This window comes from Geotrypetes seraphini, chromosome 1, assembly GCF_902459505.1.
Source record: "Geotrypetes seraphini chromosome 1, aGeoSer1.1, whole genome shotgun sequence".
In the NCBI taxonomy this organism is placed as follows: domain Eukaryota; kingdom Metazoa; phylum Chordata; class Amphibia; order Gymnophiona; family Dermophiidae; genus Geotrypetes; species Geotrypetes seraphini.
In genome coordinates, this window is record NC_047084.1 from 501,330,802 (window position 1) to 501,350,500 (window position 19,699).

General features: G+C 46.9%; 1 protein-coding gene across 1 annotated transcript in view; it reads right to left on the reverse strand.

The window, feature by feature from the left end:
• DAPK1 (death associated protein kinase 1) overlaps positions 1–19,699 on the reverse strand; it is a 312,064-nt gene that overhangs the window by 87,456 nt on the left and 204,909 nt on the right. Inside the window, exons 18-19 of the mRNA XM_033927667.1 lie at positions 3,453–3,551; positions 928–929 (exon numbers count right to left, since the gene is read on the reverse strand). Coding sequence (XP_033783558.1) covers positions 928–929; positions 3,453–3,551 — 101 coding nt within the window. The remainder of the gene's footprint in view (positions 1–927; positions 930–3,452; positions 3,552–19,699) is intronic.

Genomic DNA, 19,699 nt, shown 5'->3' on the forward strand with positions numbered 1-19,699 from the left:
CATGTTGCACACGGGGGTGGAGGAGAGAGGAAGAAATGATGTGCAGAAGTGGGGAGGGGAAAAAGAGAGAATGATCCAACATAGAAGAGAGTGAGGATGCTGTACAATGGGAGGGAGAGAAATGCTGGTCCATGGTAGGAGGAACCAATGGATAGCAAACTTGAAGAATAATTTACAGAAGACAGGAAAGCAGAAAAAAGAGAAACTGGGACAAACTTGATAGAAAAAGAAATCTCCAGACAATAAAGGTTAAAATAAAAAAAGAATTTATTGACTGAAATATGTTAGCTTTGGGAAATGTATATAGCAGATGTCTTTGTACTGTATTCAAAAGAAAAGGAAATACATTTCTGGTTTTATTTCTCCAGTGCTAAACTAGTTGCTGATCCTTGCTGCGGCTGGTGGGGATTCCCAAGCAATACCAGCTGAGGACCTCCTCCAAACATAAACATAAACAAAGCAGTCGCTGACAGCATCCCTGAACTACTGAAGTGCTAGCATCTGTGACTCAGGGATGCTACTGCTGCCTGCCAAGTTTGGCAAAAGGGACCATAGGTCACCTTCAGAGGAAATCCTCAGCTGACATAGCTTGAGGGTCCCCTTCAGCTGGAGTATTTATATTTTATATTTACATTAGATGCTCTGGCAGAGACCCGTTTACAAAGTATATTCTTCCCAAGTAATATTTTCAAAATAATAAAGTGTCTTTGCTTATTTGTAAATGGGTCTCTATCAGAGTCTTTAATTTAGTAGCATAATTAAATGAAATAACTACTTCTGAAGTTTATGGGGACGGGTGGGGATGGAAGAAATTACTTGCGGGGATGGATTTGATTTCTGTCCCCGTGCAACTCTCTAGTTGTGAGATCAAATCCCAGTGATGTTCTTTGTGACCCAGGGCAAGTCACTCAATCCTCCAGTGTCCACTGCTTTGAATGTCAGCGCCACAAAAAGGTGGTATACAAGTCCCCATTCCAATTAATACCACATTTAAATACCTTTTCATGAAGAGAAATGTGTAAATTTATTACCATGAAATCACTGTGTGGAAAATAGAATACAAGTGCATTTTTGTAAACCCTTGAAATTTTGTGTTTTTTAAATCTTTTTAGGTGTCTCGTTCTATTCTTCATACAAGTACACTTCTGTGATGTTACACTTTAGTGGGACTGTAAATGAAAAATTCTATGGGTGATGGTAGGATTAGCAGAACCCATAAAAAGCAGGCAGATGTTGAGGAATTGTGGGATCTAAAGGTGTGTCAGGTGATATGGAAGCTGAGTTATTGGATTAAAATAATATTATGCATGACTTAAAACCAAGTAAAAAATATTGAACTTTTGGGTATATAAAATGAGGTTGTAAGGAAAGTACATGAGACATTGTAATCAAGAACTCATATTTTAAATATACTTTCAAACCTACATTCAAGCTTGTGTTAAGAACTTTAGGGTTTAATTTGTAGCTTGGACATGGAAAAATAGAAAATAATCAGAACTCATTGTTTAGTTACAGCTGCAAAGGATATGGAAAAGGCAAGGCACCATTTCCCAGAACCCCCCCCCCCCAGGAAATTTAAGCCCTACACAAGGACTAAGACGATGTATGTTTTACATAGATAAAGGCATGTGTTAGCTAACACAGGATAGAAAAAGTGAAATACTGCCATCTACTGGGCTTAATATGTGCAAGTGACTACAGGATAGGTTACCATATAAACCTCCCCTTTTATAAAAGCACAGAAGAGGTTTTTAGCGCCAGCTGGCACGATGAATGCTCTGCGCTGTTCCGATACTCAAAGGAACTCTACACTCTACAACTATTGGAGTAGCGTAGAGTATTCAGCACACTGGCCAGCGCTAAAAGTCTCTTCCGTGCTTTTGTAAAGGAGGGGTTCTTTTATTTTCAGAACATGAATAGTTAATCACTTTAGAAAAATTATGCAGACATGAAAAATATATGTTTTTGTAAATGTACCGGACACAGAGGATGTGCGTGCAAAGAAGTGTTTATCCCATGTTTTAGCTCTGTATTCCCAGAAAGGTTGAATTCGTGACCAGCTTTACCACTGTATGCTAATTGTCACAGAATGATGTCAGAGGAAAAATAAATGTATAAACCTAAAGCTTTCTTTTGGAGAGAAGATCAGGAGATGTGTAAGGGTTTACTTCTTAGATTACATAACATTATATTGGTGTCTTTTATTCCGCCAATACCTTGCAGTTCTAGGCAGATTACAAAAAGCGGGGTTCTAGTCATATCCAGTAAGATTACAAAATGGCTATTTGGTTGGAATGTTTAGGGACAGGGGAAAGAAAGAGGTAATCGGTTATATCATGAGTCTGTCTTGATAAATTTCCTGAATAGCATGGTTTTTATTTCTCTTCTGAAGGTTTTGTAGTTTGGTGCTGAGATCGGTAAGTTGGAGAGGTGGCTGTTTAGTTTTGCTGCTTGTGTGGCCCTGTAGCCCGTCATGCATTTTCTTGCGCTGTATGCCTTTAATTGGGGGGTGAACAAAAGGTATCTGCATTCTCCTTGGTCTGGATGAGTTGCGAATTAGGCGATTGTTCAAGTAGGCTGGTCCATCGCCATTTAGAGCTTTCAAAAGTATTTGTGCTTGTACTGGGAGCCAGTGTGTGTCTGGGTAGGCTTCGGTGATGTAGTCATATTTCTTCAGTGAATAGATCACTCTGAGGGCTGTATTTTGCACTGTTGGTAGTTGTTTATCATGGTGGTGGGGTAGGGGAGGTAAAGGATGTTGCAGTAGTCTAGGAGTCCTAAGATTAGTGCCTGGACCTGAAGTCTGAATTGTGTTCTATTGAAGTATTTTCGGATTTGTCTTAGGTTACGCATGACTGTGAAAGATTTCTGGACTGTCTTGTTGATTTGTAGTTGATTTATAGCCTCTGTCTATCGTCATCCCTAGGTAGGGTTGTATGGGGTATAAGATGGAGTTTATTTCTAAGTTTGTTATGGTTGGAGTATTGATTTTTTCGAGAAGTAGGAATTTTTTTAAAATTTGGGTTTAGTTTTAGTTTGTGGTCTTTCATCCACTGTGTTACTGTTTCTAATGTTTTGTGTAGTGAGTCTATTGTGATGAGGAGAGCTGGTTGGTCGAAGGGAAGGAGGATGGTGATGTCATCTGCATAGCTGTATGATGTTATGTTCAGTTGATCCAAGCAGGTTCCGAGTGAGGATATGTAGAGATTGAAGAGCGTTGGGGATAGTGTGGATCCTTGGGGTATGTATATATCAGTTTAAACAAGACTAGATCCTCCATTACAAGTTCACTAAATTCTCTTAATATTCCCAAATTAAATGAAGAGGCTAAAAATAAGCTTAATAAAACTTTCATTCTTTTGGAAGTACAAAGAGCAATGAGCAATACAGTTTAATGCTGGGGGTAGGGAAGAGTCATCACTGCTTTGGATTGAACACAGTGTATTACTTACAGCAGTTAAAGCTTCCACATTTGCACCAGCAAGACACAGGTACCGGACAACATTAAGGATACCATTATTTGCTGCCAGATGTAAGGGTGTTCGTCCATACTGAAAGACGACATAAAAAACAAAAGTTATGTTACTCTGGGTGACAAAACTTATCAATGCATCCAAGCAGATGTGCTAGAAAAGAGAATCCAGTGTACACCCAACAAGAAAATCAAACAGTTGAACATATAATTACTTAGTATTTATACAATAGAACAGAGGTATACATATGTTCAAAGGTTAGTTGTAGGAAACTGTTCTAAAGCAGTTGCACAGAATTCAATAGATAGAAAATAACAGCAGACCGAGACCATATAGCCTTATCCATTCTACCCATACATACCAACTATTAAACTTCACAATGCCTTCTGCTCTAGGGTTCCAAGATGTCCAGGACTGTCCGGATGCTTGGAGGTGGGGTGGGGATTTCTAAAACCCATCAGTTTGTCCAGGTTTTAGAAGGCCCCGTGCTTGGGGGCCACATCTAAAGGGCCTCTGAGCATGCGCGAATACAATGTGACATATCATCATCATATTATATCTGCACATGCTTGGAGGCCCTACAGATGCGGCCCTGAGCTCGGGGAAGTAAAGACGAAATTCGTGTGAGGGTGGGCAGAACATGGCAGGGTGGAAGGGGGCAGGATCACATGTCCTCTTGTTTTACAAATGAAATCTGGTAACCCTATTCTACTCCCTTAGAGGTCCCCTGCACTTGTCCTATGCTTCTTTAAAGTCAGATACAGCCTTCATCACCACGTTTACTGGGATGTTGTTCTATGAATCCACCACACTTTCTGTAAGAAGAAATCTCCTTTCGGCTTTTCCTGAGTCTCTCTTTCACCTCCATCCCATGACCCCAAATTCCAAAGATTCCTTTCAAATGAAAAAGGCCCGCCTCCTGTGCACAGCAGAGGAGGGGAGGTCATAGAGCGAGTATAAAAGAGAAAATTTAATGGAATGTAAGAGCAAAACTTGACTACACAACTCACATCAATATTATGCTGCCTCATTGCTCATTACTCTAGCCAGCAGCTTTCAACCAGGGGTGTTGATACACACTGGTGTGTCTCCAAGAACTGGGAGATCTCATAAAAAATTTAACAGACAGCATAATATCCCCATGGGCCTGCTGACTGAAAAGAGCATACAGCAGGAAATCAGAAATCTTGACATGTTTCTACTCCTCATCACCACTACTCTACTAGTCTGAGCTAACACACTGGGTATTGCTCCCTTCCCTGTAGCTGCAATCAATGCCACTGCCAGCTGAGAGGAAGATTTTTTATATAAAAGGGAAAGAGAGCAAGGGAACGAGCTTGAGTGGGTGAGTCCAAGTATGTGGTGTGAGAGTATGATAGCACATATGAGAGAAACAACTTCCCGTATCGTTTGATGTCCACCTCACCTGTGACGTTCCCATGTGCACTGTGTCGAACACACGACTATTGTCAGTCAGATGCGCTGCTACAGAAAAAGGTCTGAGAACAGATAAGAGGATCCGAACCACAAAAAGCACAGTAGGACATCAGGGAAATCAGCAAAACAAATTCAAACTGAAATGCCCAATTTCTCTCTCTGTTTTTGGATAAGATGCAAAATATATATTAAGCTGCATCTCACAATTAAATTTCATAATGGAGAATCCTAACTTGAACAAATGATGACATTGCTACAGAATCATTACTCAATATTAATACTTCCATCAGTTTGATTGTGTATCTCTGTTTCAGAGCCAATATATCTCTCACACATATTGGGACAATGGAACTGAAGCATATACAGTATGTCATGCTCACAGGAATTCAGCTTTTACAGGTTTTTCAGCAGGGCAGGAAAAACCACATTTACATCTCGATGGAATTGATCATCATTACACTAGCTCAATTTTTCTTATATATTGCTCAGACTGGGGCAGAACACCAGCTTGTTGTTTTTATGGAGGGGAGGATACTAAACCAACCTCGGTCCCTGACTCCAAAGCTCCTTACTTGCTGATGGCCAGATCAAGGCCCTGACACATTCTGCTGCCAGTGTTATAAGCTCTGACATGAAGGTTAAATTAGATTTCAAGACTTTTTAAGCTATCAGCTGAATGCTGCAGTCACTAGATATCAAATAAGTATTTTAAATATATTAAAGGTACGTTTTCTAAATTAGACTTAAAAAATGTAAGCAGAAGGAATCATGTAAATAAAGTGACATCAAAAACTGAACAGCACAATGCAAAGATTTAAAACTATGCTGTCTAGCCCTGTTAAAAAAAAAATAAAAAAATTCTATAAACAAAAGAACAAATTTAGGGAGAATTACAGCCCTAAACAAAGGTATTGGGAGAGTGGAAGGGGGGAGGAGTGGAAGTTAACAGCATGATAGAGCAGTTAGGGCGGTAACTACCTTACTAAGCAGATAAGATGGGTAATTTCAGGCTTAATCTGCTGCCATTTACGCATGCTTTGGAAGATGGTCACACTGAGCAATAACATACATTATTCATTCATTCTGAAAAGAACCCATCACAATTTCTATCCCCTATTCTCTTCAACATGTATATGACCTCCCTGAAGCTTCTCAAACTATCCCCCCTTGAAACAATATACACATATGCAGACGATATCCTTATCCTCCTCAAAACAGATCAGAACCTTACAAACCTCCAAGAGAACATCACCTCATGCATAATGAGACTTCATGCCTGGTCCCTCTCTGTTCAGATGAAATTAAATGAATCAAAAACAAAACTACTCTGGCTCGGCCCAAAGTTAGTACACCTGCCCACCCTCTTCACTCTACCCACAGGTCCTGCTCTTCACCTTTAGTTCTCAAGCAAGGTCCTCGGCATCATTATCGATTCCTCCCTCTCCCTCAACGATCACCTGAATTCCTTGGCAAAATCATGTTTTTTCAGCCTTCACATGCTGAGGAAAGTTAGATCCTATTTCCACCAAAAACACTTTACCGTCCTGGTACAATCCATCATCTTATCCAAACTCGATTACTGTAATGCCATTTACCTATGCCTAACAAAAAAAAGTCTTCACAGACTCCAGCTCATCCAGAATACTGCAGCCAAACTGATTTTTGCTAAACGCAAATTTGATCACGTCTCCCCTTTACTTACCAATCTTCACTGGCTCCCTGTACTTTCCAGAATTCACTTCAAATGCTCCTGCCTGGCTTTCAAGATAATTAATGGCATCCTTCCGCCACTAATCCCTCTATCCTTCCTCGCCCTAACGCCTGCTACCACCAGATCAGCCCACAGACATAAACTATCCTTCCCCTCTCTACATGGCATCCTCCACGCAGGTAAACTGGGAAGATCCCTCCTCTCCAAAATCACGGGCCTTTGGAACGATCTCACTATCCCGCTGCGGAACCAGGGCTCCCTCCAACTGTTCCGAAAACAACTGAAAACCTGGCTTTTCTCTAATATATAACATCTCTTCTCCTGCTTACTTCCCCTCTTTTCATATGCTCTTGTAAATTCTCTCTCCCCTCTCTTCTTGTATTTTTAAGCTTTGTAAACCGTATCGAACTCCACTTCCATGGAGATGATGCGGTATATAAACTTAAGGCTTAGTTTAGTTTAGTTTAGGACATCCATCTTTAATTAGTAAACTGTCCCAAGACCAGTTTCCTGGAACCAGCACACTCCTGAAAAGAGACTGCATGTCGAAATGTCTTGCAGATAATTTTACATAAGGGGTACAGAATTCAATGCTTATTCAACAGTCTCACACAGTATTTTCCCCTCCAATAACTTTATATGAACAATGAAAATACATTTAAACCACTGCATGGCTGAATCTTTGCATATATGAAATATACCTCACTCGTGGGGGTTACAATGTACATAAAGCAATGTTACTTACCGTAACAGTTGTTATCCAGGGACAGCAGGCAGCTATTCTCACTAGTGGGTGATGTCATCCGACAGAGCCCCGATACGGACATCTTGCAAGCATGTCTTGCTTGAAGAAATTCAGAAGTTTCGAGATGCCCGCACCGCGCATGCGCCAGTGCCTTCCCGCCCGATGCTCCGGGCGTGTCTCCTCAGTTCAGGTAGCTAGCAGAGAAGCCAACCCAGGGGAGGTGGGTGGGACGTGAGAATAGCTGCCTTCTGTCCCTGGATAACAACTGTTACGGTAAGTAACATTGCTTTATCCCAGGACAAGCAGGCAGGTATTCTCACTAGTGGGTGACCTCCAAGCTAACCTCAATGGGATGGAGGGAGAGTTGGCAACTTAGGAGAACAAATTTTGTAACACAGTTTGGCCAAACTGCCCATCCCGTCTGGAGAAAGTATCCAGACAATAATGAGAGGTGAACGTATGAACCGAGGACCAAGTGGCAGCCCTACAAATCTCCTCAATCGGTGTCGATCTGAGGAAGGCTACAGAGGCTGCCATTGCTCTGACCCTATGTGCTGTGACCTTACAGGGAAGGGGTAATCCAGCCTGGGCATAGCAGAAAGAGATACAAGCCGCCATCCAGTTGGAGATGATGCGCTTCGATACAGGTCGTCCCAACTTGTTTGGATCAAAGGAGACGAAAAGTTGAGGAGCAGTTCTGTGTGGTTTGGTGCGATCCAAGTAGAAAGCCAAAGCACGTTTACAGTCCAGAGTGTGAAGAGCTGATTCTCCAGGATGAGAATGAGGCTTTGGAAAGAACACTGGAAGCACAATGGATTGGTTGAGGTGAAATTCAGAGACCACTTTAGGCAGGAATTTCGGGTGAGTGTGGAGGACCACCTTGTCATGATGGAATACTGTGAAAGGTGGGTCCGCCACCAAGGCCTGAAGCTCACTGACCCTACGAGCAGATGTGAGGGCCACCAGAAAAACCACTTTCCAATTGAGAAACTTTAGTGGAGCCTTGCTCAGAGGCTCAAAAGGAGGTTTCATAAGCTGAGAAAGGACAACATTTAGATCCCAAACCACTGGAGGCGGTTCGAGAGGAGGATTGACATGAAAAAGTCCTTTCATAAATCTGGAAACCACAGGATGAGAAGAGAGAGGTTTCCCTTGTAGAGGCTGATGGAAAGCCGCAATAGCACTCAGGTGGACTCGTATAGATGTCGACTTGAGACCAGACTGAGACAGATGTAAAAGATAGTCCAAAACAGAGGATAGGGAGGCTCGCTGAGGCTCCTTAGAATTGGAAATACACCATGAAGAAAATCTAGTCCATTTTTGGGAGTAGCATTGACGAGTAGCAGGCTTCCTGGAAGCCTCCAAGACATCCCTCACCGCCTGGGAAAACTGGTGCAGAGTTACGTTGAGAGGAACCAAGCTGTCAGGTGGAGAGACTGCAGGTTGGGATGAAGCAGAGACCCCTGATGCTGAGTAAGCAGTGAAGGAAACACTGGAAGTAGGTACGGTTCCCTGCTGCTGAGTTGAAGTAGAAGGGAGAACCAAGGTTGCCTGGGCCACCGAGGAGCTATCAGAATCATGGTGGCATGTTCGGACTTCAGTTTGACTAGAGTCTTTTGAATGAGAGGGAATGGCGGAAACGCATACAGAAAGCGATTCCCCCAATCCAGCAGAAAAGCATCTGCCTCGAGGCGATGAGGAGCGTAGATCCTGGAGCAAAACTGAGGCAGCTTGAAATTGTGGGGAGCCGCAAAGAGGTCTATCTGAGGCGTTCCCCACTGAGCAAAGATCTGATGAAGGAGCTTGGAGTGGAGTGTCCATTCGTGAGGCTGGAGAAGACGACTTAGTTTGTCCGCCAAGACATTGTCCCTCCCCTGAATGTAGACAGCTTTGAGGAAGGTGTTGTGGCGAACCGCCCAATCCCAGACTCTGAGAGCTTCCTGGCAGAGGGAGGCCGAGCCCATACCCCCTTGCTTGTTGACATAATACATGGCGACCTGATTGTCGGTGCGAATGAGGACCACCATGTCGTGAAGCAGATGTTGAAAAGCTTGAAGAGCATTGAAGATGGCTCTGAGCTCCAGAAGATTGATTTGATGGAGTTGGTCCGCACAGGTCCAGAATCCCTGAGTGCGAAGCCCATCCAGATGCGCTCCCCAGGCATAGGTCGAGGAATCGGTTGTGAGAACCTTCTGGTGGGGAGGAGAATGAAACAGCAAACCTCTGGATAGATTCGAAGAGGTCATCCACCAGAGCAGAGACTGTGATGTGTCGAGTCAACGGATCCGACACCTGAGTCCACTGAGATGCCAGGGTCCACTGAGGAATTCTGAGGTGGAGTCTGGCAAATGGCGTCACATGAACTGTAGAGGCCATGTGGCCCAGGAGGACCATCATGTGTCTCGCTGAGATGGTCTGGCGAGAAGACACAGACTGGCAGAGATGAAGAAGAGCATCCATGCGCTGAGAAGGAAGGAATGCTCTGAGACGTACGGTATCCAGGACAGCCCCGATGAAGGGAAGAGACTGGGTCGGCTGTAGATGAGACTTGGGAAAGTTGATCTCGAATCCCAAACTCTGCAGGAACAGAATCGTTGACAGGGTCGCTGAGAGGACCCCCGAGGCCGAGGGAGCCTTGATCAGCCAGTCGTCGAGGTAGGGGAATACCTGAAGAACCTTGGTTCCGGAGGGCCGCGGCCACCACCACCAGACACTTCGTGAAGACTCTGGGAGACGAGGACAGGCCGAATGGAAGCACTCGATACTGCAGATGTAGATGTCCCACCCGAAATCTGAGGAACTTGCGGGAGGCCGGATGAATGGGAATGTGAGTGTAGGCCTCCTTGAGATCCAGAGAGCATAACCAGTCGTTCTGCTCGAGGAGAGGGTAGAGAGAAGCAAGTGTCAGCATGCGAAACCTCTCCTTGACTAGGAATTTGTTGAGGGCCCTGAGGTCCAAAATGGGTCGCAGGTCGCCCATCTTCTTCGGAACAAGGAAGTACCGGGAGTAAAACCCCTGGTTCAGTTGGTCCGTCGGGACCGGCTCCACGGCACGAAGCCGGAGCAAAGCCTGAGCTTCCTGGAGAAGAAGGGCGGTCTGAGTCAAGTTGGAAGGATACTCTCTTGGAGGGTGGTCCGGAGGGACCCGATGGAAATGAAGAGAGTATCCTTCCTTGATGATAGTAAGGACCCAGAGGTCGGATGTTATGGCCTCCCAGCGATGATAAAAATGATGGAGGCGCCCTCCGATGGGAAAAACAGGGGGAGGCAGAACGAGGTTGGTTATGCCCTCGACGAGACAGTCAAAAAGGCTGAGTGGTCTTAGGGACAGCAGGCGATTGAGACTTAGGCTGACCCTTTTGGGGAGGCTGACGCTTCGCCGGTTGCCTCGCAGGAGGAGTTTGCCTCGGCTGATAACGCCTCTGATAAATCAACGGCGGATGAGAAGGTCGAGACTGCTGAGGCTTAGGTTTCGGCCGAAGGATAGATTGGAAGGACTTTTCGTGGTCAGACAACTTCTTCGTGACAGTCTCGATGGATTCGTCAAAAAGATCCGCCCCAGCACACGGGACGTTTGCCAGGTGGTCCTGAAGATTCGGGTCCATATCAATGGTCCGCAACCAGGCCAACCGGCGCATCGCCACCGAGCAGGCTGCCGCTCGGGCAGAGAGCTCGAACGCATCATAGGCAGATTGCATTAACTGAAGCCGAAGTTGGGACAGCGAAGCAACCACTTCCTCAAACTCAAACCTAGCCTGGGATTCGATGTATGGTGTGAACTTCCGAAGCACAGGTAGAAAAAATTCCAAGTAGGCTGCAAAGTGGAAATTGTAATTCAGGACTCGAGACGCCATCATCGAATTCTGATAGATGCGTCGACCAAACTTATCCATGGTTCTGCCCTCGCGGCCCGGAGGAACTGAAGCATAGACCTGGCCAGGATGAGACCGCTTGAGCGAGGATTCGACCAGGAGGGACTGGTGAGAAAGCTGAGGACCCTCGAAGCCTTTATGATGCACCGTGCGGTACCGCGCATCCAATTTGCCAGGGACCGCAGGGATAGAGTAAGGAGACTCGAAGCATCGCATGAAGGTCTGGTCGAGGAGCTTGTGCAGGGGAAAACGCAAGGACTCTGCCGTAGGACGAGGCAAGTGCATGGTATCGAGGTACTCTTTGGAATATCGAGACCCAGCATCGAGAGTAATGTCCATATCATCCGCCATCTGCCTGAGGAACGATGAGAAGGACAGTTGGTCTGCCGTTGCCGGTCTGCGAGACGGACTAGAAGAAGAAGAGGCTTCAGGCTCCAGAGAGGCCTGCGAGCAACAGGACGAGTAGAAAACCTTGGGGTCCTCGAACTCCGGGCCCGGAGGAGGAGACCCAGTCGAAGCAGCATACCCGAACCGAGGCTATTTCTTCTGAGGCGAGACGGTCGAGTGTCGAGAGGAATGCTTCGAAGAATGTCTGGATCGATGCCCCTCCCGATGCTTGGAAGGGGATCGAGCCCGTCTGTGAGAAACTGGCTCAGACGCCTCCAAGGAGCAGATTGGACTTGATGCCGTCGATCGCAGAGGCGGCAGAGTCGGAGGCTCCCCCGACGCCGCCAAGGTTTGATAGGGGGTTCGGAAGATCTCGTCCTGCTTCCTGCTATGCCCAGGACTGGGTGGCCCCGAAGGTGGACGGCACACTGAGTCATGGGGCGGAGTAATCGGTTCCAAGGGAGGCAGGTCACTAAACGAGGCTTTCCTCGAGGGGATGGGCTCCAAGGGAGGCATATCACTAAGGGAGGCCCTCCTCGAGGAAATCGATTTCAAAGGAGGTACAGCGCTAACGGAGGACCTCCTCAAGGACCCGGACACCGCTCGCCGCTCCTCCTTGCCGAGTAACGAGGTAGTGCGGCGAGGAGGAGGAGGAGGAGGGGCGGTCCGCCCCTCGAAGCCGAAGCTGGAAGGTCACCCTGGATGGTGGCAATCAGCCGAGGCCCCATGGTCTGCATGAGTTCCACAAACTGAGCCTCCAGGATGGACCGCAACGAAGCCGATATGGAGGGATCCGCACCAAAAGGGGGCCCTTCCGCACGGTCTCCGCACTCCTTGGGTGCTACGTGCTTCTGCTTGCCAGTCTTCGGCACCTTGAGCACCACCGGAGGAACTGTTGGGGTCGATACCTGCTCCGAGGAGACGGATGAAGGCTCCGGCGCCGAAGCCGGGGCCGAAACCGGTGTGAACGACGCCGGTTTCAGGAGGCCCGAAGCAGCCGGGGAGGCAGGGGCTTCGCAGAAGGAGTCGAAGCACCTGTCGATGTCGAAGCTGCAGGATCCGATGAAGCTTCCATCTTGAAATGGACTCCCACAGCAGGCAGCGACGCTTAAACGCTCTCGCCGTCAGAGTGGAGCAAGGCTGGCATGATTTCGGGAAGTGATCCGGTCCCAGACACTGTAAGCAGCGTCGATGAGGGTCCGTGAGCGAAATCGCGCGCTGGCACTTGCTACACTTTTTAAAACTGGTGATCGGCCGGGACATAGGCCGGAAAAGCTCCGCCGCAAGGTCGAACGCGGCCGACCCGGTATCGGAAGGAAAAATTTTTATTTTTTTTTTTTTTAAAAAGAAATCAAAGAAAGAAATAAATGCACAGGAGAGCCAAAAGAACTCAACCCGCGGCAAAAAAGAAGGCAAAAAAGAGATTCAATGGGCGCAAATTGAAGATAGACTTCTCAGCTCCGCGGAAGAAAAAGAACTGAGGAGACACGCCCGGAGCATCGGGCGGGAAGGCACTGGCGCATGCGCGGTGCGGGCATCTCGAAACTTCTGAGTTTCTTCAAGCAAGACATGCTTGCAAGATGTCCGTATCGGGGCTCTGTCGGATGACATCACCCACTAGTGAGAATACCTGCCTGCTTGTCCTGGGATAACAGATTGTATGCTACTTATCCTAAAAATAAGCAGTGGATTTTCTGAAGTTCACCTTAATAATGGCTTATGGACGTTTAGGAAATTATCTAAACCTTTTTTAAACACCGCTAAATTAACACTTTACACCACATTCTCTGGCAGCAAATTCCACAGTTTAATTCCACATTGCATGAACAAATATTTTTTTTCTAGTTTGTTTTAAATTTACTACTTCATAACTTCATATGGTTCCCCTCTAGTCCTAATATTTTTAGTAAGAGTAAACAAGCGATTAACATCTACCCATTCAACTCCAGTATTTTATCTCAAGATATAGTGGCACTAGAAAAGGTTAAACGAAGAGCGACCAAGATGATAAAGGGGATGGAACTATTCTCATAGAAAAATGGTATCAGGTCAAAAGCGCGCCGGGACAAAGGCGTGCCCAGACAATTGAGCGCAGCGCGCGCCGCCGCGCCACTCTAAATTACTGTTTTTAGCGCTCTGATGGGGGGGCGTGAGGGGGGGAACCCCCCACTTTACTTAATAGACATCGCACCGCGTTGTGGGGGCGTTGTGGGGGGTTGTAACCCCCCCCATTTTACTGAAAACTTCACTTTTTCCCTGTTTTTAGGGGAAAAGTTCAGTTTACAGTAAAATGTGGAGGGTTACAACCCCCCAAACCCCCTATAACGCCGGCGCGATGTCTATTAAGTAAACTGGGGGGGTTCCCCAACAAAACCCCCCGTCGGAGCACCTAAAAACTGTAATTTAGAGCGGCACGCGCTGCGCTCAATTGTCGGCGCGCGCTTTTGTCTTTCGCGCCGTTGTCTATGAACCTAGAAAAATTATGGCAGATAAAGGCCAAATGGCCCATTCAATCTACCCATCCGCAGTAACCATTATGTCTTCATCTCTCTAGGAGATCCCACATGACAATCCCAGTCTCTGTCTCCACCACCTCTACCGGAAAACTGTTCCATGCACCGAGGTGCATTTTATGAGGCCCATTTTATGAGCCAGCTGGCCGCAGGGAGTAGGCATCCCTTCCATCAGCCAACTAATTCAAGGTAAGAGGGAGAAGGGTCGGAGGCAGGGGTAGAGGGTGTTGTGTGGCAGCAAAAGAGAGTGGGCATCTTTTCCGCTGCTGAGGGAGGGGTCACTTAGTGGCAAAAAGAGTGGGCATCTCTCCGCTGCTGGGGGGGTGGTTCAGTGCTGCAAGGTGGGGGAAGGGGGTGTTTGTGGTGGGAGCTGCTACTGGGGAAAGTATTTCTTAAGTGGCATGTATATAAAAGATACTACCTCTAGAACAGCAGCAATTTCTATTACAGCTCATAAAATGGCTTGGCTTAGCTTCAGGGTTGTGTGAAAACTTGCATGACTAGGGCTGTATGAAAATTTGCATGACTGGGGATTGGGACTGCTCAGGGGGAAAACACTTGTTTTGAAACTCAGACCACAAAACTTTCATAAATTTAGAAAAAACGTTTGGATCCTGGAGCGTAGAGTTACCCTTAGATGGCTTAAATTTGCGTTTCTTAGGCTGCGGAAGGTCCACAGCCTGGCAAAGGAATTACCAGCCGTACTGTGCCCCAAAAGCAATGAAAGCAGCCTTGCCAGGCAAGCTGAGCATTTGGTCACCTGTTTCAGCAGGGGAGAGGCTACGCTGGATGCTGCCACTCCCCCCCCCACCCGACTGTGCAAAAGCGCTGAATTTGCACAATCCAGGACTCCATCCCAGCAACTTTCTAGGCAAAATTTGCAGTTTTGAAGAAGCAGGGAGCTTTAGAAAAAAAGAGATTGCTAAAAATCCAAGATGGCTACCATCAAAAAATTCACACCAAAATCGTGATTTTTTCCACACTTCCCAAACTCCAAAAATGGCAATTTTAGGATTTTTCAGGAGGGGGATCAATAAGAAACACTCAAAACTCCACTTTTCCAACCTCCCCTGATTCCTCTCACAGGCTGTCAAGCCTGTGTACTCACTGTAACCTGACAGAAGATCTGTGCTGCAGCCTACCTCAGCTCTCTCACAGTAGCTGGATGAGAAAATTCACTGCCACAATGCTGGGAATGCTTCTGCAAAGCTGATCTTCTGGCTGCCAGTCAGACTCCTATGCCTGACTAATGGATGTGCACCGGGACAGGCGGAGGCACAAAGACACATCCAGCACCCTGCGAGACATTGCCAAGTCTCCTAAGGGCGCCCAACAGCCTGCGCTCGACCACTGCTTAACAATAGGTGAGACAACAAAAAGAAGACAAGGTGGATGTCTACATACCAATATAAGTCTTTATTGAAATGAACAAATGTTTAAGAAGTCCCAACAAGGATCCCTGTTTTGGCGTCTCAAAATAACACCTTCTTCAGGGGACACTCAATTGAAAAACACTGTTCATTGAGATATAACGTTTGAGCAGAGCTGAACCAGCATGTGGGGCTGAGCGCTACGAAAATATATCTCAATGAACAGTGTTTTTCAATCGAGTGTCCCCTGAAGGTGTTATTTTGAGATGCCGAAACAGGGATCCATGTTGGGACTTCTTAAACATTTGTTCATTTCAATAAAGACTTATATTGGTTGATGTAGACATCCACCTTGTCTTCTTTTTGTTGTTTTACCTTTATCCCAAGACAAGGGGTTCTTCTTTAACAGTAGGTGAGACCACATTAGGGTCCATATGAGCTCCAGAGAAAACTATGCAGGCTGGCTAACAGGTAACCCAGTAGGATCAGCCTGTCAGCTACTGACCAAAGTCTGTGTATTCTCAAGCAGGCAGAGCTTTGAAATTGCTGCAAGCACCAAAACTCCTGAAAAAGGGAAAAAATTACACCAAATAAAATGGAGAGAGCAGAACAAACACTCCTGCAGGCACATGTGAAGGAAAGAACTGCAGGTGGAGCTAGAGAACCCAGTGAAGTACAGCAGAGGCAGAGTGAAAAATCTGGAATGGATTCCTTCTGCAGCAGCATGCAGCTATGGGAAAATCTGTCCAGAATGTTTTACATATTGCACTGGAAATCTATTTAGTTATTTTTCTACTACTCAATTGCCTGGGTTGCACTAATAATGAACTACACTATTAACAACACTTAGCTTGGGAGTCACCAATTATGGTTGTATTATCCTCTGTTCACAAAGAAAGCATAATTTACCTGTAATGGGGATTCCCCTCGTTATCTTCTTTCTGTTTACTATGGATCGAGGTAACCCATATTCCGATGCCACCAGGGTACAAAGGCTGCACAGGTGTTACTGGACAAGTAAAACAACTATGCTAGAAATGGCTGTTTCATGCCTTCAGCCAATGGATGAAACCTGTTACAAAATGTGTCTGCATAATACTGCTGTCCACAGAGAACTACCAATACAGATAAGTAACGCTGCTTTCTGCAGTACTGCAGTCCCACATCTGTCCTCGGTTGTTTTAAGAGGACTGTGTATTGGGATTTTTTTGAGAGGGTAGGGGAGGGAGGAACAGAGGCTTCATAGAATTTGTGGGACAGTTTTTATGGCTGAAAACCTTCTGTATTAAGGAGAACATCTGTTTCAGTAAAATTACTTTCTTTCTCTAAAGACAAGCAGATTCAATAAGCCATGTACCGTATTTTCATGTAGATAACGCGCACCCGTGTAAAACGCGCACACGGGTATAGCGCGCGGAAAACACAAAATTATGTACAGAAATTTTTGTATACCGCGCACACCCGTATACCGCGCATGCTGCCCGACTCTCCAGTCGCCCGCCCCGACTCTCCTCTCCCCCTTGAAGTCCTGTCCCCACCCTGAAAGCCTGATGCCCCCCCCGACGTCCGATTCATCCCCCACCGCAGGACCGCTCGCACCCCCACCCCGAAGGACCGCTCGCACGCACCCCCACCCTGAAGGACCGCTCGCACCCCCACAGCCTCCCGACCCCCCCATCATGTAGAAGCTCCTACCGGTGTCCTGCTGCTTCCCCTCTTGCCCCGCCGACTCCCCGACACGATCGGGGCAAGAGGGAGCTCAAGCCCTCTTGCCCCAGCCAACCGCGGCACCCCCGACACGATCGGGGCAAGAGGGAGCTCAAGCCCTCTTGCCCCAGCCAACCGCGGCACCCCGACACGATCGGGGCAAGAGGGAGCTCAAGCCCTCTTGCCCCCCCCGACTCCCCGACACGATCGGGGCAAAAGGGAGCCCAAGCCCTCTTGCCCCGCCGACTCCCCGACAATATCGGGCCAGGAGGGAGCCCAAGTCCTCCTGGCCCTGGCGACCCCCCCCCCTAGTTGTTCGGGCCAGGAGGGAGCCCAAACCCTCCTGGCCACGGCGACCCCCTACCCCCACCCCGCACTACATTACGGGCAGGAGGGATCCCAGGCTCTCCTGCCCTCGACGCAAACCCCCCCCCCCCCCAACGACCGCCCCCCCCAAGAACCTCCGACCGCCCCCCCAGCCGACCCGCGACCCCCCTGGCCGACCCCCACGACACCCCCAACCCCCTTCCCCATACCTTTCTGTAGTTGGCCGGACAGACGGGAGCCAAACCCGCCTGTCCGGCAGGCAGCCAACGACGGAATGAGGCCGGATTGGCCCATCCGTCCCAAAGCTCTGCCTACTGGTGGGGCCTAAGGCGCCTGGGCCAATCAGAATAGGCCCGGGAGCCTTAGGTCCGTCCTGGGGGCGGGGCCTGAGGCACATGGTCGGGTTGGGCCCATGTGCCTCAGGCTCCCTCCTGGCCCGATATTGTCAGGGAGTTGGGGAATCGGCGGGGCAAGAGGGCTTGGGCTCCTTTTTGCCCCGATCGTGTCGGGGAGTCGGAGGGGCAAGAGGGCTTGAGCTCCCTCTTGCCTCGATCGTGTCGGGGGTGCCGCGGTTGGCTAGGGCAAGAGGGCTTGAGCTCCCTCTTGCCCCGATCGTGTCGGGGAGTTGGCGGTCCTTCGGGGTGGGGGTGCGGGTGCGTGCGAGCGGTCCTGCGGGGGGTGAATCGGACGTCGGGGGAGAACTATGTAAAAAAAAATTTGTACAACGCGCTCACGCGTATACCGCGCAAGGGTATGCACGGTTTGTAAAAACACGTATAACGTGCGCGTTATATGTGTGAAAATACGGTAAGTAGAATTTCCTTGCTAAGGAAAATCTTACTCTAAGAAATCAGAAAACTCAAATTTAGCACCTATTGAAAGCTTCTTGAAGATCCCTGAGCTTGATCACTATGGCCCTGATTCTGCAAAATGCTTCTAAAGTTAGGCACCATTTAAGTGTATATGTTGGATGTCCTTTGTAGAATTGCGCTCAGCAGAGTTCAGCACTGTTGAGGCGTCTAACTTTTTAGGTGTCCTTTAGAGAATGAGGTTTTAGGTGAATGACCTCATTGGAGCAATCTTTAGTGAGAAAAAAAGGGTAGCTTTTTAGCAAGAAACATTAAGCTGTTTTTTTTTTTCATGTGCTATGCTTCAATTAATGGATCTTCCTCTCTAATTAGCAAATAGCATTGCTTTTTGCCCAGGAAAATAGAAGGTTTTGCATCTTTGTATTGATGTGCCCTGTTTATGTGGTGGCTTATTAAATGTATTTTGAGCTTAATAAAGCAAAAATAAAAACCCAGAGAGCTAGTTAGCAGATCGCATTAAGGACATCCAAACTGTGCCTAAGTTCTGGAAGAAGATCCAAAGAGTGCCTAAGTTCCATCCATAGAACTCAGATCTATCTGAAGCCCAAACTAAGATTAAAAGTAGACCTGGTTTTCATTCGCCTAATCTATAGGCATCATATGGATGCCCTAGGTCACTCAGTGTTATATAAATGAAACAAAGGATGCCTAAATTGAGTCATTACCCAAACCACACCCATTCCACGTCCACGCCTATTGAGTTGGGTGTGAGTTTTAAACATGGGCATCGATGAAATTGTGGCTGCGTCTACGTCCTTTGGACACCTAAGCACCAATTATCGCTTGTTAAGACCCTTAATTGGCTCATTAACTTTAGGCATGACTTAGGCACCCTTTATAGAATCAGGGCCTGTGTGTGTGTGTGTGTGTGTATATATATATATATATATATATATATATTTTAAAGTTGACTGTACATACATGAGTACATATACAATACTACTACCATTACCTTTTCCAGTTAGCCACTTCTAATGTGTAATGTGGGAAGGTGTTTGTGGTTTTAATAGGCGATTTGGCTGAGAAGAGAGAGGGCCCTGTAACTTTGACAACATGGAACATCTCCATCTTTACATTTACCACCACAGAAAAGTATATAGGAACAGAACAGAGAGTTTTGACAACATTATGTTACTGGTTTGGTACATCCTGCTAAAATTCTGATCATGGATAAAAGAATAAAACATTAACAAACAACACGTTTGACAAGAGTGTAATAAAACTGATGTAAATAATTCAACCTGGCTGCTTTCTGTGGCTTTTTAAAGATTTTACTGTAATTAAGTTA